Source organism: Erpetoichthys calabaricus, chromosome 10 (genome assembly GCF_900747795.2).
Source record: "Erpetoichthys calabaricus chromosome 10, fErpCal1.3, whole genome shotgun sequence".
Lineage (NCBI taxonomy): Eukaryota > Metazoa > Chordata > Cladistia > Polypteriformes > Polypteridae > Erpetoichthys > Erpetoichthys calabaricus.
Window position 1 is genome coordinate 108,452,413 of NC_041403.2, and position 22,525 is coordinate 108,474,937.

General features: G+C 37.5%; 1 protein-coding gene across 1 annotated transcript in view; it reads right to left on the bottom strand.

Moving 5' to 3' along the window:
* The window catches only part of LOC114659307 (cadherin-22-like), a 785,264-nt gene that overhangs the window by 52,556 nt on the left and 710,183 nt on the right, over window positions 1-22,525 (bottom strand). Inside the window, exon 10 of the mRNA XM_051932845.1 lies at window positions 15,761-16,012. Coding sequence (XP_051788805.1) covers window positions 15,761-16,012 — 252 coding nt within the window. The remainder of the gene's footprint in view (window positions 1-15,760; window positions 16,013-22,525) is intronic.

Genomic DNA, 22,525 nt, shown 5'->3' on the forward strand with positions numbered 1-22,525 from the left:
TTAATTCTAATTTTGTCTTTTTTTCTCTTTCTACATCATGTAAATCACTTTGAGCTACATTGTTTGTATGAAAATGTGCTATTTAAATAAATGTTGTTGTTGTTGTCTCCAGCTTTCTCATACTTGTCTTTGATTGACACTTATCTCACTTTGATTGTTTCACAGGATGTGAGAGGGGTGGTGGCGTCATGTTGAATATTTTTTATAGTTTCAAGTCATAGAAATGAAAGCTCTCCGTGATACTTTAAAGGCATTATTTATAGACTACATCTCAGATTACAGACTACCACTAAAAATGGTACAGAGCGTGGTATATCACTTGGCACAGAATTTACACTGGATGAGCTTGGCGACCCACTATAAACATATCTGCATTGCAATTTGGGTCGCAACATATATATTAGGAAGCACTACTATAGAGAGTAATCTAATTACAATAAAATACATTACTGTATTATTGTGAAAGGGCATCTTCAAGGCATCTGAGATGCTATATTAAGAGATTATCACAGTATTCGTGACTGTTTCCAGCATTTTTTGGGGCCTGAACTGGTAAACATACTATGAGGCCCTCACCTATCTTATCCTTTTGAGTTAGGGGCCCCTCCACTGGGTGTTGGGCCTCAAGCTGTCACTAAGCTCAGTTAGGCCTGGAAACAAAGATTACAGTCCTTTTGGAGAAGAAGTGTGCTACACGTAAAGTAAAGCTTCCTTCTCAACAGTAGCGTAGCTTGAGATTTTTTAAAGAATTCTGGATATGGACAAGTGTGTTACTATAAGCAAATTTTAGCCCCTCTTCCTTTCTACAGTAGGTAGAATCTACTTATAATATTTTGTCAAAGAGAATAGTTTATAATAAAGGGGGTTTCCTTGTTTAAACTCCTGTAAATTCTTTGATATGTGGTTTCATTCATGGTTGTAGCAGCCAGGTGCAAGCAGCATAACTATAATGGTTGGAACTACTGATTACAATAATTGTCAACTTGTCAGCAGGAGGCCTTCAAAAGGGAGCTTGCCTCTTCTTGCTTCTTTATCATCTCCCGTTCACTTTGCACTCACAATAGTACCAACTGTAAAGGTAGTCAGTAAAAAAATGTTATGAGTGGTGACCAGGAGAAAGGATGTAGTCCAGAAAACAAGCAAGGATTGATACTGGAAGTCAGGAAGGAAGTCTACAAAGTCAAATTGCTTAAAAAAAAATTAAGTTTCTTTTGACCAAATTCAGAAAAAATAAGAAGCGTAAAATCGCTATTTAAATCAGTCTCAAATAATCTGAGAATGCATGCAGTGACATTTATGCAGATGTACTGATGACGTCACCACTCGCACACTCCTGGTACTCCTGGTATTGCCTGCTATGGCAATTCTAAAATGGCGGCACAAATAGCAGTAAATAATTATAAATGTTTTAGAAAAGCCTCTGTCTTTGTCCTTGTGTCTGAAAACTTCCATAAAATAATCGAAATGAGTTTTATTTTTATAGAATTCACATAAAAAATGAATAAAAGGTGACATTATAACAGATATAATCCTTCACAGTCAGTTTTACTAATCTCCATTTACACTATTAATTCTTAAGTTAATAACTGCCTCTATATATTGTGACAAGCGGCTGGGGGTGGTACCCAGCCGGGACACCTGGAAGGACCGGAGGAGGGATTACGCCTCCTCCAGACCTGGTGGCTATGGGGACCATGGGAAAGGAGCTTGGAAGCTCAACCCTATAGGGGCCCGGCCCGGAAGTGCTGGGGGGGAAGAAGACCAGGGACACCTGGAGTGCTTCTGGGTGCACAGCCGGCACTGCCACCACACTGGGGAGTGCCGGCAGGCGCTCATTGGGAGGCACCTGGAGCACATCCGGGTGGGTATAAAAGGGGCTGCCTCCCTCAATTTGATGGCTGGAGTCGGGAGGAAGGAAGACGGAGCTCGGGAGGAGAGGAGTGGAGAGGGACCTAAAGAGAGGCATTGATTGTGAGGCCTGGACTTTGGGGGTGAAAGTGGGTTGTGTGCTGTCACTTGTAAATAGTATTGTGTAAATAAACATGTGTGGTGTTAAAAACCTGTCTGTGTCCGGGCTGTATTCAACAATATATAAAAAAATATAGGTGGCAAATGGAGTCTATTCTTATAAAATTTTTATTATAAAGATCATCTAGCTTAAGGCCACAGTACTGCAGGGATATTCCCAGAGTGATATTTATAAAATGTTCCAGACACAGGTTAGTTTGTCTCCCCATGACAATGAAATGAAATAAGTGGTGTAGATCATAGAGAGCTCATGTGTTGACCCTGAACCTAGACACCAGTTCAGGAAGCCAAGAAATGACATCAAAGGAAGGAAGGAACAAATCAGGGCACAGACATAGTACCAAATAAATAAAAAATGGCCCAGGTCTCTACAACTATAATTGTACTGACTACATAAGCCAGCAGCAGCTTTTCAGTATAACTGGAACCTGGAAATGTCACAACGACAAAAATATTAAGCAAAGACAAAGGTTAAGTAAACAGTGTTTAGGATGTGTAACAAGAATTGATACCAATGGGTTAAGTCTGATAACAAAAAATAAAAAGAATTACATAAACAGTGCCAAAACAAAACTTGTAAGTCATATTCAAAAAGCAGGGCAACATTTTTCATAATATATATAAGAATAAGTGTCTTTTAGGAGAATCCAGTTTTTGATATTCAGGAAGTGCACAGCTTGACCTTTATACCTTTGACCTAGTGATGTCATGCGCCAAACACTTCTGGATGACCTTGCTTGACAATAGCATAAAGACTGTCAACACATAATTCTCAAATTGGTGATGCCCATAAAAAAAAGAAAATAATGTCATTGGAAAACATTAATTTTACCACTGTTCAAAATGTGTCAGGTGCTAAACCAAATGCAAACATGAGATTCCCGGACCTCTAAAACACCTAACCAAATAAAAAAAAAATAGTATTAGAGGCAAAGGATGAATTATAAAAAATCAAAACTAAAAGCTTGATCATGATATATAATAATCTGTTTGCCTAAGCATGACTCTCCATCTCTCTGTCATATTTTCAGCTGCAGAGGCCATTGTTGCTATTACCCTCCTTAACCCAATGGAGCAAATACCGTATATACTCGCATTTAAGTTCTCCCATGGATAAGTCGTTGCTTGATTTTACCGTATAATTTCTGGTAGTTTATAATGTCATTCGTACAAGTCGAAAGTGGAAAACTCATGCTATTGGTCCAAGAGATTATGATATGCTGACACCTACCTGAGAGAGTAACCATGGAGCACACTGCCTTCTTTTTCTATGTATTGTGCCTACGTGACCACACGGTAATACCCAAACTATTCCGAAGTGACGTTTGCACTGATTTGTGTTTTTTGTATCTCACACCCTCATAGACCTTTATCGTAAGAGCATCCCTTATCTACAATGGAGCGTTCGATGAGAAGAAAATATGAAGCTGGTTTTAAATTAAAAGTTATTGATGTGGCTGCAACAAAATTCGATGTGTCTGTGAAACTGGTGCAAGATTGGAGGATCCAAGAAGATGTAAAAAAAAAATCTAAGTGTTGTATTTTTGAAAGGCGTACAAGTCAGGGTCTGATTTTATGATTGATTTTTCAGGTTTCAAGACCCAACTTATACGCGAATATATATGGTAATCTTTTAAACCTACTTCTTAGTTATGGAAACAGTCCAGACCTACAAGGAAGCATCATGCTGGCAGCAGTTATATGGTGGAAGAATAATGGGGAACACCAGGTAATGTTGCAGAAATCCTCTTGGTGGCAGTACGAAAACTTGTTATGCTTTATGTCTCCTTCTTGCTCTGCTACTCATTATAATGGACAAATTCTGGGAACAACCTGGCCAGTCATTGGAGAGGCACTTAGGACCAATACAGGAGAGGAAGAATGGAAGGCAGGCCAGAGTCTGAGAATCTGCAAGGATACTAAAATGTTTGTGAACCACCAAGTACTAGGAGGCTTAAACCTCTACTAGAAGAGAAAGAAGGTGTAATGATGGCTGTGTTAATAAGACAACAGTTTCAATATTATTTTGAGAACAAAAGTGAACTAGGAGGTGTAAAACACACACCAGAAATATAGTCACAATACAGGCAGAGATCAGAAATTAGGGGACAAAGAGTTTGAAACGTCAAAACCAAAGTCGAGGAGCAAGTGAGATTTCAGAAACCTAACACTAGAGATATAAATGGCGACATATTTATAGGATCATATCCCGTGACATTGATAGTGCAGCTGAATCAGTTATGTGACTCTACTGGGAGTGTTGCATAAATGATGAAAACAAGACATCCATTGAAATAGTCCTTGTCAGTTCAAGTCAAAATAAAATTTAAACCATAAAAACCCTTAGCATAAAAACCATGAATAAAATTATATGTGTAAAATGCCTGTTAACACTACAGGCTGACGGGGGAACAGCAAGACTTCCTTGCCTCTGCACAGCACACAGTCCTATGTAGGAATGGATGGAATCGTGTTATGCCTTTAAAGGACTGGGCAGCACGGAGGTTGCCTTAAAGCTTTTTAAGGGAGTGCTTGGTCATACTTTGGAGGTGGAAACATGAGTGATTAAATGTGTCCCGATAAACAGGGGTTCAAGATCTATATAGCTGGGTCAGCATGCTTTTGTATTACTTTGGATTATTTTGAGTATGTGTTCTCTCTTGAGATTCTGTCCCTTGTTACTTCATTTTTTAATAAATGTACACATTTGGTATCCTTGCCATAATTCTGGGTGCAAGGAGATGTGACAAAGGGCATTCTTCTGTTATAGTATATACAGTATCAGTATACCTGAGAGTCCTATGCTTTTATTTGCAAAAACAGGGCAGTAGCATTACAAAGATTACCAGAATTACTGCCACTATAATAGAGTACAAAGAGCTTAGTAAAAGGTAATATTGACAATTCAGATTCAGAATTTAGGACATTATCATTAAAATGTCATCACCATCTCAGAAGTAAACTGAGTATCACTTAGGCCCTTTGACATTTCCAGATTTCACACCTGTCAGGAGGAGTCTGTCTTTTTGGCCACAAAAATAAATAAATAAATTTTAAAAAATATGTCAAGTAAAAAAAGAAGTTAAATATTGACCATTGAGTGACAAGACAGAGTGCAAAATCTCTGAAAATAACACACGCTCACAAATGCTAAAAATTGATAAAATGTAAAGAGACATGAAAATAAGAAACTAAGAATTTAAAGTCAACTGGTTGACCTTTCATTTGATGCAGGGCCAGGACAGTTTGGCAGACGTACGATTAACAATTCTCAAAGTCACTGCCTGCAAAAAAGCTGTACTCCAACTTTCCAGCTCCATCACAGATATGGCAGTGGTAATTTGAAAAGGTCAGTTCACTGACTTTTAAAGATATACACAATTTTGGGGTATTAAGAAAATAACATGAACCGAAAAGATATAAGACATACAGGTAATGCGGTCACCCAGTCTTACTGATCCTTTAGTGGCATGATATACATACCATAGTATAACATTTTCAGGCTCGCCATCTCAGTTCAGGGGTATAGGAGACTGGGGTGTATTCCAACAACACGTTCAAGGAAGATCAAGCACTGATCATTTGCAGGGCCCACTCATGCACAAAGGGTCAGTTTCTAACCACCAGTTAACCTAACCAGCACAGCTTTGGGCATTTGTGGGGAGAAATGCAAACTCCGCATAGATGTTGGCCAAGGATAGGATTCAAACTAGAATGCAGGCTCAGGGAGGCAGCAGTGACAAAAATACTGCACTCTCAGTGTGATTAAAAAATAATTCCAGTACAGAATTAATAGAAATAAATTGATCTCTAAATTTTTAACAAGATCTCCCTTGTCTATGAAGGATGTGAAAATAGGGACTAATTAGCAACCAATTTGTGTTTTATCTATTGTAAGTTCTTCTAGCTGCTAATCACCTTACCATGTCCATGTGTTATGTGTGCAGATGCATTTCTCACACAAACTCTCCTATTAAAATCAGGCTTTGTCTTAGTCTTGTAGGGTAGGACATTAGCTTGAAGGGAAGGAGTGATCTGTCACAAATAATTCAGGCAATTGAGTGTCCGACTCACTGAAAAGATTTCACAAACTAACATACAGTATAACACCTAATATGATGTAGTGGGACTGGAGACTGAGATGTACTGATGTCATCCTTACGTGTGGAAGTGGAAAAAGTGCAGAGTGTTTTGTGTTACTGAGGTGTGAGAGTTAATTAAAGGACAAAAACCTTGTTTTCTTGTATGCCCCTATGGAGTCGTGCATGATTTTTTAAAAGATTTTTTCCTTTTAGAAGGTTTTTTTTGTGCTTCTTTTCCACCTGGCACAGGAGGATAATTAAGTTTTTGAGAAGCATTTTGAAAATGTTACTTGAACTTGTTGTTGTTACTTGTATTCTAATTTAAATATACTATATAGAATATCTATAGTTTTTGTTTTTAGGAGAGATGTTCAAAATGTTTCAATGAGTCAATCCACGCAAGGCTGCAGGACCTGACAACATACCTGGTCGTGTGCTCAAAGAATGTGCCAGTCAACTGGCTGGTGTCCTCACAGACATCTTCAACACATCTCTGAGCCAGTCGTCAGTCCCAGCAAGCTTCAAGTTGACCACCATCATACCAGTGCCAAAGAAGTCATCAGTGACATGCCTGAATGACTACCAACCAGTTGCACTCATGCCAATCATAATGAAGTGCTTTGAAAGGTTAGTCATGTCACACATAAAGACTAATCTCCCTGCCTCCCTTGACCCTCTTCAGTTTGCATACCGCTCAAACAGGTCAACTGAGGATGCCATATGCTCTATCCTTCACCTCTCCCTGACACATCTGGATAAAAAAGACACATATGTCAGGATGCTATTCATAGACTTTAGCTCTGCCTTCAACACAATCATCCCTCCAAAACTGGTTGCAAAACTGAGCAGGTTGGACCTGAACACCACCCTCTGCAATTGGATCCTGGACTTCTTGACGGAGAGGCCACAGTCAGTTCGGATGGGCTGCAACACTTCCAGCATCATCACACTGAGCACTGGAGCACCTCAGGGCTGCGTGCTTAGTCCACTGCTGTTCACCCTGCTGACTCACGACTGCACAGCAATGCACAACACTAACCACATCATCAAGTTTGCGGATGATACGACGGTTCTGGGACTGATAAGCAGGGATGATGAAACAGCATACAGAGATGAGGTGGAACAGCTGTCTGCATGGTGTGAAGACAACAATCTATCTCTCAAGACAAGAGAGACAAGACAAAAGAGATAATCGTGGACTTCAGAAAATCACGTCCTGCCCACATCCCACTCAGTATCAACGGTTTAGATGTGGAGACCGTTAAGAGTACCAAGTTCCTCGGTGTGCACATAACTGAGGAACTTACGTGGACACAACACCTCATCACTAATCAAGAAAGCCCAGCAGAGACTACACTTCCTGAGACGACTGAAGCGAGCAAGTCTTTCCCCTTCCATCCTCGCCATGTTCTACAGAGGCACCATTCAGAGTGTTCTGACCAGCTGCATCACTGTCTGGTATGGCAACTGCAACATATCTGACTGCAAGTGCCTGCAAAGGATAGTGAAGACAGCAGAGAACATTATTGGGGTGCCTCTCCCTTCACTACAGGACATATTTTACAAACGTAGTGTCTGCAAGGCCTGCAGCATTGTGCAGGACCCCTTACACCCCTCACATGGACTTTTCACACTTCTGCCATCCAAGAGAAGATACTGCAGCATCAAAGCCAGTTCTGCCAGGCTGCAGGAGAGTTTTTACCCCCAAGCTGTTAGGCTCCTTAACACCAGGCTGCCCCCTGGGACCTTCCACACGGCCTCAACCACCTCTAAAAACAGAACTTTTATACATGCGAACCACTTTCCTGCAAAGACGAGTGTACAGGTAGAAAAGAACTGAAAATCTCATACTGACCTTTAAGGATTTTGACACTCTTGTTATCCTTCTGCTGTGAAACATTCTGACCTGTCACTGTTTACATGTCTTAGACAACTATTATCATACACTGATAATTTCTGTATTACCTATATCTATTTATTATTTATTTATTATATTACATATCTTACACATAAATATTGCTGCTACTTGTTTGTCCTGTCTTTGTACAATGTCTTGTCTTCTTTGTGTTTTAATTTTTAAATTTAAATTTTAATTCTATTTTTAATTTATTTTTTGCACGTCATGTTGTTACACTGTGGACCCTGAGCTTCGCAATTTCGTCTATCTGTACACTTGTATATGGTTGAGATGACAATAAAGTTCACTTTGACTTTGACTTTGAACATGTTTCCGCACTTTTATATTTTTGTTGGAAATGCTGAAGGTGGGAGGAGTAGTAATTGGGCATTAAAAAGTCGGTACGACACTGAGAAAATTGCATCGCAAAGTAAGGTGAGCATGTAGAAAAGTGATGTTAATTTGTTTTTGAAATCCTTAATAAATAGTTTTTAAAAAAGTGTGGAAACGTTTTGAACATCCCTTGTATATGATATAAAACTACTAAATATTAATAGAAAGATCATGAAAGATTATGGTTCAGAAGTTAGTACTGCTGCTACACAGTTCCAGAGCCATGGTTTCAAATCTTAGTCTGGGTATTGAGTGTGCATTTGCATGTTTGCTCCATATCTGGATGGATTTTTTTCTCCGGGCACTCATTTTCCTTTCATACATAAAGGGCAATTAGAAGATAACGCAAGAGCAATACGGGCGTTAAAAATGCAAAGAACTAATGTAAAAGTGTGAATTCAATAAATACACTGCATCTTGCATGGGTACAGATGGTTGTAAAACAGCCTACAATAGCAACACAAATTTAGTTTATGTATGTGCAAACATATTGATATATTACATCAGACAAAATGAAGGATAAGAAATAATAAAACAGTATGAATGCAATAAATACACAAAAAGGTGCCAAGAGTCTACTATTACAGAACTAAGGTGACATATGCACAGCAGATACTGTATGTGCATTATTTTCCAAATGTTTGATTTAAATCAAAGCCAGCTTGTGTGTTTGCACAATTATCCAGTAAAAGTTGCCTTTTTATGACAAAGTAACCTCATTTTAATTCTAACCATGTGTTAACAAACAGACAAAGTTTAGAAAAAGACACAGTGCTGCCTTCTGTGTGTCTAAACCAGTGGTCTCAAACTCTGGTTCTGGAGGGCTGCAGTGGCTGCAGGTTTTCATCCTAACCCTTTTCTTAATTGGTGACCAGTTTTTGCTGCTAATTAACTCCTTTTCCTTTCATTTGAATTGGCTTACTTTATTAAGATTTGTTCCCCTGAACTTCTTCATCATTCTTCTGAATTGCTTCATTTCTTTCCTTGAATGGCACCCAAACAGAACTTAAATGTGAAGTGAGTGAGACAACAGAAGACCAACTAAGTCAGAGCCTCAAACTCCAATCAACTGCACTCCAAGCAGTTCCTTAATTAGGCACAGAGTCTTGTTGTTAATTTAACCCATTCTTTAATTCAATGGCTTGCTGCGGCTCTCATTGTGCAATAACATTTCTGAAATTGTTGATTTTCTCTTTTCTAAGAGCACTGTTACAATGTTTTGTGGACCTGAGCAGATCAACATTCCTGAGACCTTCACATTTCTTTATTTTCAGATACTGTATGCTGGACACAGTTTGCTGGTCATGTTTTGTATGTCATTATTGTTTGACTGCTAATTAAGGAAAAAGAAACAAGTGGCCTGAGTCTTCAAGAACAAGTCAATTAAAATTAATTCAAAATATTTTAATTAGCAGCAAAAACAGGTCACTAATTTAGAAAAGGGTTAGAATAAAAACCTGAAACCACTGTAGCCCTCCAGTTTGAGACCACTGGTTTAAACCACTTTAAATATTTAATCTGTTTGTCTTCTCTCTCAAACCCCCCCCCCATCCGATGTTTTCTAGCCCCGTTGTTAACAGCTTTTAAAAATAATAACACTTCATTTAAATTCATAACAGAAATTCATGTTCTGTTTCTTCTTGACAGTTAACCAGCAACAGCAAGTTTCAGGCAGTTTTTTACTTGAACCATTGCAAGTCTGCTTAAATTTTAAATCAGCCACCTTTTCTGTACTACCAATTAAGAGGAGTGAAAGAAGCATCAAACATGAGGCACTTTCCATTGTTTCAACTACTTCTTTGTATTCCGAATGTGTTGTAAACAGAAGATTTACTATGCTTGAGAGCATTTGTATCAATTCAGCCTTCTTTTTCGCTAATGATTTTAAGAAGAGGGCCCTTTTTCAATATGTTTGAACAACCATCTGTTGTTAAGCAGCAACCAGCACCAAACAAAGTGGAGGGCTTTTCTGCCAGTCTGCTCACATACTATAATAAATGAGTAAACATTTGCCATTGCAAGCTTTATTTTTGCCATTACATTAGTATGGATACAAGGCATATGGTGGACACACATAATCATTTCATGAGTTTATTAAAAATTAAAATAATTAACCCCAATGAGAATCTGTTCATTTTGTTTTGTTACATTGCTTCTTAATTAATTTTAATTGTTTTTACTTAGATATTTGATATTTTACTTCTTTGTAGAATGATCCTTTTCTGAACGTAGCTGACCTAGGATTTAGAAACTACTGGATAGATCGATCGATCGATCGATCTATCTATCTATCTATCTATCTATCTATCTATCTATCTATCTATCTATCTATCTATCTATCTATCTATCAGCCTGTACCTCACAGGGTCCCCTCACAGTCTGTAGTAAGAAATGACATAATATTTATATTCAAAGATGGCTCATCCCCTAATATAGATCCTTAGTAGGCACACTTAATCATGTATTGCAATACAAGGTTCATAATACAATACAATGCAATACAACTTATTTTTTGTATAGCCCAAAATCACACAAGAAGTGCCGCAATGGGCTTTAATAGGCCCTGCCTCTTTTTTTTTTTATATATTTTTATTTTATTAATTTTCATTGTAATCATTCCATACAAACAGATCAATTTATAACCCAACAAATTTGAAGACTAATCAAACCCCACCCCTGAGAAGGAGAGCTTAGCTAAAGGAAAATTGCTTAACACTTTTTAATAAGGCAACATTAAACAAAAGAAAGGGAGAAGTAAATATCTATGTAAATAAGAGATGGAGAAGGGAGTTAAATGCGGTAATAGTTATTTCTCTTATTCTAAAATAATATTGATTAAATCCTGCCATGTTTTGAAAAAATTTTGTACAGATCCTCTAACTGAAAATTTGATTTTTTCCAATTTCGAATAATATAAAACATCGGTTTCCCACTGACTTATAAGAGGAGAATTAGGATTCTTCCAATTTAACAAAATAAGTCTGCGTGCCAAAAGTGTAGTGAATGCAATCACCGTTTGCTTGTCCTTCTCCAATTCCAGTCCATCTGGAAGAACACCGAACACAGCTGTTAATGGCTTAGGAGGGATTGTGATACCAAGGCTGTCTGAGAGGCACTTAAAAATTTTTGTCCAAAATGATGTTAGTTTGGTGCAGGCCCAAAACATGTGACCCAGTGAGGCAGGAGCTTGGTTGCAGCGTTCGCAGGTTGGATCCTGACAGCCTCCCAGCCTTGACTCTCTAAGAAGACAAGAAAAAACTCCCAAAAAAACCCTACTAGGGAAAAAATGGAAGAGACCTTGGGAAAGGGAGTTCAAAGAGAGACCCCTTTCCAGGTAGGTTGGGCGTGCAGTGGGAGTCAAAAAGAAGGGGGTCAATACAATACAATACAATACACAGAACAGAACAGATCCTCAATACAATATAATGCAATAGAAATATTACAAGTACAGAGCAGAATTCAACAGTAGATGATAACACATAATACAATTTGCCATATTATTATTATTGGCATAATACAATACTTCCATTATATAATACATCTCCAGGACAAAGGAAAAAAAAGTGAATATTATTTTAGGAAAAAGGGTAAAAGAAATGTAAAGGATTAATTTAAAAACAAACCACACAATATAGGCATTAAAAACAACACAACTGTAAATTCTTCACTGTTTCTATTTGACACAAATATATACTTTCATTTAGTTTTGTGATGGCAGAATTGAAGGCAATTCTTCTGTTTCCGTGTGCTTCTCTAAATACCACAGCAGTTTCAAAACTTTGTCCTGCAAGTTAGAAGAGCCCATTCAAATTAAAAATGTGGCTTACACACTTAGGAGACAATTACCAAACATTATACCTGTGACTAGCACCTTGATGACATTCCAGAAATTAACTACATTTTTCAAACGATGTGATGATCAAGAGGAGCCAGTTGAGGTGGTTTGGGCATCTGATACGGATACCTCCTGGATGCCTCCCTGTGGAGGTTTTTAGGGGCATGACCTGCTGGTAGGAGACCCTGGGAAAGACCCAGGGCTCACTGGGAGGATTATATCTCTGAGAACCCCTTGGGATTCCACAATTTGAGTTGGCAAGTGCAGCTGGGGAAAAGGATGTTTGAGCCTCACTACTAAGACTGTTGCCACCGTGACCTGGCTTCAGAAAAGACATTGAAAATGAATGAATAAATGAATATCAATATATACACAAAACAATTAGTGAAAAATCAGGTATGGACATGCACTGTTTTGATGTTCAAAGCTCACAGTGCAGCGAAGCAGAGTGAACTGCAGCTCTGAGACATTTGAATCTTTTAAAATGAAGATTTTTTTTTAACAAATTATAAAAACAGTATATAAATTAGGCACTTGATCAACCTTAAAATCATTTTTTGCCATTATAATTTTGTAATGTAAAACAAAATACTGTTTTATGAAGATGCCTTCCTGACCATGCTTACCTCATCACCTCACCCTATGCATCAGTCCTGTTAGTGTCATTCAGGATTACAAAGACTTACCCTGACAGAAAAACTGGTAACGTATATTACATGTGTCAGAGGGGGACACTGTTACATTTTTTTGTGCACTGGGTGGTTCCATTAGGCACCTACTGTTGGGACTGGGGGGTGAGAAGTTAAAAGGCTGTCTGTACTTATTAATGGTATTTGCTGTCTTGCAAGGGAGTCACTGCTTTGAAGTCTGGCCTTAGAGGATGTCTGTATTTACCTGGCTTGGAAATATTGGTTTCTAATCAGCATATCTGTACTTATTAGTGGTGTTTGCTATCCTGCAAGAGAGTCACTGCTTTGAAGTCTGGCCTTGGAGGATGTCTGTATTTACCTGGCTTGGAAATATTGGTTTCTAATCAGCATATCTGTACTTATTAATGTTTGGTAACCATACATTTTCTTAACTTGTGTTTTCATTAATTGTTAAACCCAGGCAATTTAGATGTGCCATTGATTAAACTGTTTGTCCAGGACTGACAACAGCAGGGACTGAAGTAAATATAAACTCCTGGGCATCAGAAGGCAGGAGGGACAGTCCAATGGAAACGCTGCCAAGACACTCGGACAGGGCACAGGGGCTCGCAGGCAGACAAGGGTACCTGGCTGGCATGACGTGAGGCACAAGGACGGCAACACTTCCAGGGAGGAAGAGACAGCTCCACAAAGAGACGCCGGATGTGGGTTCAGCGAGAGAGGGAATCTGCATGAAAGGACCCAGCAAAGCTGACAGACGAGAAATGAGGCGTGCCTAGGTCCCAGCAACACAAGGAGCCCAGAAGTGGAAGAAAAAGGAACAACGAAGAGACGCTGACAGGGAGTCAACAATTTGACACAACTTCTGTAGGGGAACGAGTGTCCGGGGAACAGAGTGCATCCATGGACAGTTGAACGATTAAGTGTTGGGGTAACACAGTGAGCAACTTGGACTCTGCACCACTAAAGGTTGTATCCTCCAATTCTTGTTTTTATGGACTTTTAGAGTGTGGACTGTGTATTTTCCTTTTAAAAAAAAGGAAATTAATTCCTGATATGTTTAGGTTCTGTTATGTTCGTTTATCTTTTTAATGTACCTTATATTGTCTTACTGTTGCTTTTTTTCTGAAATTACTGTTGTGTCTTTCATTGTGTGTTTACTCACCGCCCAATTTAAAGAAACCTGTGTGCTATTATTTGTAAATTTCAGGAGTTCCCAGTCTCTTAATAAAACTGGGTGGCGTAGTCGGATGTTTTAATGGTGACAAAGTTAGATTACCTGTGAGTGTGACCAGACACCTGTGACACATGCCTGGGAAGAAGATGGACTGAACATAACAGTCACAAGAGGCATGCGATTAATCAGATTTTTAACATTAATAAATACTTCATACCTAGATAAAAAACTCTGTATTGTAAGTGTTAAAGTATAGTTCTATGTTCTTCAGCATGTTTTATAATTTAAACCTCTTAAATGTATTTCACGATGTGTCATTTTGCTTCTCCGGTCAGTTATTCACAAGCAAATGTATTAAAGTTCTGTATTTTATGGGACTTTCTTGGTTCCGTTTTAATAGACCCCAAAAACACAAGCTCTCTTTCTCACCCAGCACCCACCTCTCTACAAACCATTGTCACAACAGCTTCCTATTAAAAATAATTTTAATATGCCCTCAAGCAACATTAAACTACTAGCAGATATTTAAAAATACCTAACTGTTTTGGGAGTTTTTTTCTTGTCCTTTTTCTTGGCCCTGTTAAAGCCTATTGAAACATTCCTTGTGTGATTTTTGCTGTACAAGAAATAAATTGTTATTGATGTTGTTCTTTAGAAAAACAGAAAGACTATCAGGCAATATGATGTACTTTGGAGACTTAGAAGGTCTGAGCTAAATACTGCCCGTGGTTCACATGCTTAGTTATTAACTGCTTGTTGTTAATGGTGTACCAGATTTTTATTTGGTATTCTAATTTACTTTACCTTTTAATTGACTTATCATTCCAGAATACTCACCCATATTTACAGTATTTATACTTACTTATACAGTAAGATTAATAGTGACCATGTTTCTACTTGAAGACAGGACTGAAAAGTAAAAGCATTTTGAATTTTTGTTTTCTTTTCTATTTAGAATTTATACCCCAACCTTCTCACTGTGTTAGTCAGAACCAGGCTTTTTTTTTTTTTTTTTTTTGTTCAAATTTCAATCTTATGATACTGCTCCCCCTTTCCAGGCTATTCCATTACCATATTGGAGGTACAGATTAAGTGATATATGTATAAGCAGCAAGGGTAACCTCATCAGTCAAAGATCTGATGAAATCTGTAATGGAACACACAGTCATTACTGGAATTCTAGCTCCGACAGATGTAAAAGTGTATTTGAGAGTGATGCAGTGGATATAGAGATTTGCACAGCAACCATACAGACAACCTTTTTAAATTGGTTCATGCAATCTTGTACAAAAGATACCTTAAAAAACAGGTGGTTTGTATTACATATTAGTTTTGAAAAATGGAAGCAGTTATTGTACTTCCTGCATTCTTTTTTGCTTTTACTTATTTTAAATCAGTTTCTTTTATGTATTATTTTGAGTCAAGCGCAGTATGTATCTAATACAGTAAATAAACCTCTGTTGTGATGGAACTGTATCATTAAAAAAGAAGAAACATTTGGCAATCTCTAAATTAGAAATAAATTAAAGATCATATACAATAAAATTACAAAAATAAAATTCCAACAATCATACTTTAGCAATTACAGTACTATAGAATCAACTATACTGCCAACATTGAAGAGAAATGAACATTATTTTGAAAAAATAACTAGCATTCTTGAATCCCTCGATTAAAACGAATGATTATCAACCTTACCAATGAGGATGAGCATGCAGACTAGCAATGCGATGAGTGCCCCTGGGCTCAGTGCTGCAGACATCACATAGGCAGTAGCATTGCAAGACTGGATGGTGCCCTCGGTGTCACAGCCACACACACGTATGGTCAATGTGCCAGTGCTGCTGAGTGCTGGAGGCCCACTGTCTACCACCAGGATAGGAAGCAAGTAAACATTCTGTTCATGGCGATTAAACCCTGTTCGTTGGGTTCGAATACCAGCAGTGTTATCTGAAACACATAAGACAATTCAGGTGATTTGATGCCAGGATCCATCGTTCAGAACATTTATTTAGATCCTATGTGATTATCTCTTTGTAAACTAAAACAAAGTGAAATTAACACAAAATTCTCAAACACACTTATTCCATTTCTGAGTAACGGGGCCCATCTGGACAACAAACACAGTGAAAATGATTTTAAAATAGATTTATAAAAAAAAGGAGTAGAGTTCAGTTGTAACTACCTGTTGTATATTCAGATTAGACTAAAACATTGCAATTTTGTTATCAATTATTTAGATTATCAAAAAATTTTAAACAAAGTAATCTATACAAACTACTATTATTCATTGCTCTAAATTATGGCAAAAGTTATTTGAACATAAAACAGGACTCTAACAAGTTATAATTTTATATATAGCAAATATTGTAAAGTCAGGCCTCGTTGGGACCTGAATCTCCGGCTGTTTTAGAATATCATGGTAGGAAGCGGGTCGTTAGACACTCTGGTGGGAAGTTCACTGGCAACAGCAGTTCTAATGACCATGCCAGTGTAAGGGCAAACCCTACTAATAGAAGAAGCTCTAGATGTTGATGTTATATGGGCAGAAATATGATGAAAGGAGAATGGCCGACAATTTGTAATAAAATAGGACGGCCCCAGACCATTAGAAACAGAGAACTGCATTATGAAATACTAGGACCTTCTAGATATTATATTAGACAGACCTTTGTAGGGTGGTCTGCCCTTCAAACATAGATAGATAGATAGATAGATAGATAGATAGATAGATAGATAGATAGATAGATAGATAGATAGATAGATAGATAGATAGATAGATAGATAGATAGATAGATAGATAGATTGTAACACTGCCACTTAAATAAAAGTAATATGTTTTTCTGCTGTCGAATGGGTTTTATGGGGATTGTACTTACAGACTGAGATTGACAGCTGTGCCCCAGAGGTGGGACTTCCGGTTTCCTTTTTTTGGGGAGCAATATGCATAAAGCGCGCCGTTTAAAGGGAGAGAGGACAGCCAAGAAGGAGATGATGGAAAATCGAATGAAGCAGATCAGCATCTGCCTGGGCCAGGAGATGAAATCCTGGAGCTTCTAGAGTCCTGACGGTTAGGTGGAAATCAGTAATTCTTTTTTGACTGGTGAATTGGGCGTTCCGCTATTTCCCACAAACTTGAGTGAGCTTCTCGAAGACCTTACTGTTCTTTATCATGGCGCAGACTGACTGTATAGCTTTTACCGTGAAGATTTTTTGCTGCTAGGAGTCAGCATCCAATAATACTCTTTGTTTCACCTGCTGCCCACAGGGGCTGGAACTGTGGACTTACATGTGAACTCTGGAAGGGGAACTGGGGGAGTGATATTCTTATTGTATATAGATAGATTTTTTGTATCAGCACATATAAGGGTTATTTTGGGTTGGTAGGGGCCAATGAAAGGGATTGTTATGGATTATTTTCCTCCTGTCTTTCTTTGATGTAATATATTCCTCATATGCTTATGGATATTGACCATTTGTTTTTTTTTTTTTTGTCTCAGACTGTAAATGCTCAGTCATAAGATTGACTAAACTTTTTAGAATAAGGTGTGTACGGGGGGCTCTACAGGGTGTGATATTGGCCTATCCCTTTTATCATCTGTTGGAAAGTAGGACCGGTTAGCAGTAACGATCGTCCCTTGTCAGCGTGGCGGGCCGAATTGTTACTAGATAGATAGATAGATAGATAGATAGATAGATAGATAGATAGATAGATAGATAGATAGATAGATAGATAGATAGATAGATAGATAGATAGATAGATAGATAGATAGATAGATAGATAGATGTTTCAGCTGGGGTTTTGTCTCTGGTTTAAATATTACTCCACCCAAATATTATATATTTTCTTATATGTCATCCTATGAGATTGGTAGTGATGGCAGTGAAACAAATTTAATCTCATGATTTCATGAAAAAATAAATAACAAAGTTTATTTGTTTAATCTGTCCTCAATTTCAAAGCATGATCCTGTGGGGATGCATTTCCTCTTTATGTACTGTGCTAATTTTCCAAAAATACGGTAGCAATATTTTGCCAAAAATGCGTAAGTAAGTTTGTTTGTTGTTGTCCAGCATTGGTCTTCATAGATGGTTGTTTCCAGAATGGTTGTTTTCTTCTTTAAGTGCACTGTCTAATGTTTTATGCTGTTTCACTATGTTGAATGGTGTATGAGAATTTATGTTATTAAATGGTATATGGGAACTGAAGTTGAGTTGTATATGGTGATATGTAAGTGTAATGAGTGTAACTGAGAGGAGGAAATGGACTGACAGAATATGCCAGTTTATTTAATTGTGCTTTCATTTGTTCACATTTCAGCTTAAGTGTTAATAAATGTTAACAGACAATGTGCAACTTCTGAGAATTATAATGCAGAAGCTATAGACATTAACAAGAGTCAAAGCCAGAGCACAGAGGCACAATGCATGTAGTGAACACTGGTTACATTAGCACTGCTACATCAGAGTTCCAGGAATTATTTAGCTCAATTAAAGTTACTGGCATCATACCTTACAATGAAACATAACTGTTACTATTCATGAGGGTATACAGAATGAATAAATATAAACCAGTAAAAATTTGAATTAAAATAATCAGTATCAAACTTACATGTAAACTGTGAACCTTACATCAGATATTAGAAACAGTAAGTAGCAAACAGACAATACAGCTAAGTGAACATTGAATCAGTAGTACAAACAGATTGGTAGTGTAGGTGCTTATTTAATGGAGTCTCCATTATAACATTATATACAGGTCATGCGGATGAGTTAGCAGTTTAAGTGCCTGGAATGAAAACAGTCTTTGAATCTGCTGGCAGTACATCAAATGGAAAATGTTACTTTCTAGACGGCAATATACCTGATGCTATAATTTTAATCATTGGGTTGTAGTAATAGAAGTAATAGTTGTATTATCACATGTTCAGATTGTTTGGGGTCTAAAATGGTGAAAAGTGACTTATTTTGGCATCTCTTGCTATACATGTATATATGTATGGCTGCTTGACTCCAGTGATGAAATGGGCCATTTTAACCACCCACCACAAGTCTTGTGGCCTATCATCTATTGAAGACAGAGTGAATGTGAAGGAGCAGTATGACATTTCTCTGCCTCCATAAAAATGAAGATGCTGTTGAGCCATCTTAACAAGGTACATGGTGTCAAAAGATGATGTGAGATCAGCAGTAACATGGACTCTTACTGACTTAAGGATACACACTCTTTTCTCTACAATCCCATTGACTGCAGTAAGTCCATGATCCCTTATGTCTCCTGAATTCCACAGTACGTTTCTTAGTTAGGTGACATTAAAGGGCAGTTTGTTGTAATTTCAGAGGTCAATGAAAAGTATGCCTAACCCTAAACTATTAACCCTTGCAGTTTGTCATGCCATTGATGGTAATCAGACTCACTATTATGTCTTCAGAAAGTGTACTGATAAAGTTTGTGTCATGTTTGGCAACGCAATAATGTATAAACATGGACAACAGCAATGTACTGAGCATATAGCCCTGGGAGTGCATTTACAAAGAATGACAATCTGAAGACAATTAGTCAGGAAGTTCTTGAACCAGTTACACCTGGTGGTGTTTAGTCCAGGGGCTCTGATCTTCATTATTTGCCACAGGGTGATGATACTGTTGAATTTTGAGCTACTTTCAATGAAAAACATTTTCACGTAATGGTTCCTTTGGTCAAGTGGCCTAAGTAGTGCACAAACAGATATATTCTCTATAAATCTGTCCGGATAGGGTGGACAAACTAATAAGCTCAATGTGTCCAGAATGAAAGATTCCATATGTGCAATGACCAATTTCTTGAAGTATTTCATGATATATGAGTGATATAGTGGTGTCTTCATACCCCCACAACCCCTACTTGCTAATTTGTATTTCTAAATAAACAGAATTGCACTGTAAAATTTAAGATATGCATATCATATCTAAGTTGTTCTTGGACAATTCCCTCCACAAACAGTGAGAGCAAAAGGAAATCTTACCAGTCAAGACAAGTGGTTCTCTGCTGCTAAGGTGGTAAAGTTTTGAGCTACACTAATTAGATTCCAAAATGAATTCTAATCATGTTGGAATAAATAAGTGCTTGTTTTTAATAATTTCTGTCAAAACTTGCAAAGTTTTTCATAGAATAATTGTAAGTTTCAGCCAGTTTCTCAGTTGTTTGGTCATTCATGTGTTCCTTAGCTAATTTCTTCTTTTTGATCAATTATTTAGGCTGTTATGTGGGCTCATACATTCAACAGCAAAGGTTCTGCAAGCAAATGGTACTCAATTTAGGAAAGAGACAGCAAAAAAGAGCAAAAGTGACTGAGAATTCCAAACATTTAATGGAAAATTTTAGAACAGTTTTGAAAAGAATGGGCCATTCAACCCAACAAGCTCACAAACTCTAATTACCTACATTCTCTAAAATTAAAATCAAGTCAGGTTTTGAAGGGCTCTAAAGTTTTAATTTCTACCAAACCGCTTTTTACTTTATTCATTATGTCTGTTTCTTTGTGCAAAGAAAAACTTTCTAATGTTTGTGTGAAATATACCCCTAACAAGTTTCCATTTTTTCTTTTCTCATTTTAAGGTAAAACACAGGATTCATTGTGCTAATTCTCTTCATAGTTTAAAAAAATATAATCATATAGCCTTTTAATATCCATTTGCTTAATGTGACAAGGTTCAGCTCCTTCATTCTCTCCTCGTACCTCGTATCTCTTCTCTCACTGGAATCAGTCTAGTAACTCTCCTCTGAACTTTCTCTATTATTTCTCATTTTGTAATATGGAAACAACCAACACAGTACAGTAAGTAGCTTAATCATAAACTCGCTTGACTTGAATTCTACACATCATGATATATCTATAACCTTAAATCATCTTAGTCTTGTAAATGGCTTCTGTGCACTGTTAGCATGTAGACAGTGATGAGCCCACCATGACGCTAAGATCTTTTTCATAAGGACTGCTTTCAAGCATCAGACATCCCTGTGTATTCAAATCTACCTTTTTTTTTAAACATAATACATGTAATACGTATAATACATTATATTTCATTACTTTAAATGCCATCTTCTACAATCTACCGAAGCCTCTATGCTGTCTAGGTCTCCCATGTAATGATTCTGCATTATCTGCCCTTCCCCCTAGTTTAGTCAGCAAATTTATCTAATTTGTCATTTATATTCGTATCCAGATAGTTTATGTGCCTTAAGAAGAGCATTGGCCTCAGCACTAATCCCAGAAGGACGCTACTTTTAACATCAGCTAATTCTGATAACATTCCTCTAACCTAATTCTTTGTCCCTGGTGTTTAAGGAAATTTGATATAAACCATACAACAAACATTGAATGCTTCTTCTAGATTGACGTCCAACTACTAAGGTGGTACCTTATCGAATGCTTTCTGAAAGTCAATATAAATAGTATCAAAAGCACCACTTTGATCATATGCTTTTGTTGCTCCCTCATAGCGTTCTAACATATTCTGTATATTCTAACATATATAACACGATTTCCCCCTTCTCCTGTTTGCTAACACACCTGTTCTCACCTTGTGATGCCTTATCTTTTTTTAATAATTGCTTCCACCAATCTACATGTGTTGCATGTTAAGCTTGCTTACCTATAGTTACGTGGATCAGCCCAATCATCTTTTCTATCATTATAAAGTATTAGCTAGCTTCCAGTCCTTCAGGAATTTCCCCGATGGGCAGCAATTTTCAAAAAATATGCATCAAGGTTTTATATATTTACTCACACATCTCCTTAGGCATGTGAGGATAAACATTATACAGACCAATAACTTGTTTAATTTCAGCCTTTCAAATCCAAGCAGCGTTTCTCTCTGTACAATTTCCTAATCACTAAGCACTTCCCTGATAGTCCCTGTTATGGCTGGGAGCTTATTGACTACTTCAAACATGTACACTTCAGAAAAATGCAAGTTTCTATTTCACACTCTGTATATTTTAATTTGCCTTTACTATTGCGCTAGCTCTGAGGCTAGATATTTGCAATGGCAATTGGAAGGATGCCGGTTCGAATCCCATAAATGCCAGAAGTGATTCCACTCTGCTGGGCCCTTGAGCAAGGCCATTTACCTGCCACTTTCCCTCCCTGGGTATGGTGTTAACATGTCATAAGGGCTTATGAGTGCAGGAATTATTTGCTGTTTGCACTTCATACAGCTGTCTTTTCCTTTGCAATGTCTTTTTAGCTCCTTGTTTATCCACTGTTGTTTTCTATTTCATTTCCTGCTGCTTCAAACTTTTGAAATAAACTTTCCATGCATTGTATGTAAAATGCTTTTAAAACTGCCTCACATCTCCTCAAGTCTATGTCTACACTTAAAAACTTTTCCCAGATAATCCTTTTTAGATTTTCTCATATCTGCTCAAAATTTGAACTAGTAAAGTTAAACTTGACAGTTTTCATTTCTGAACCTGATGGT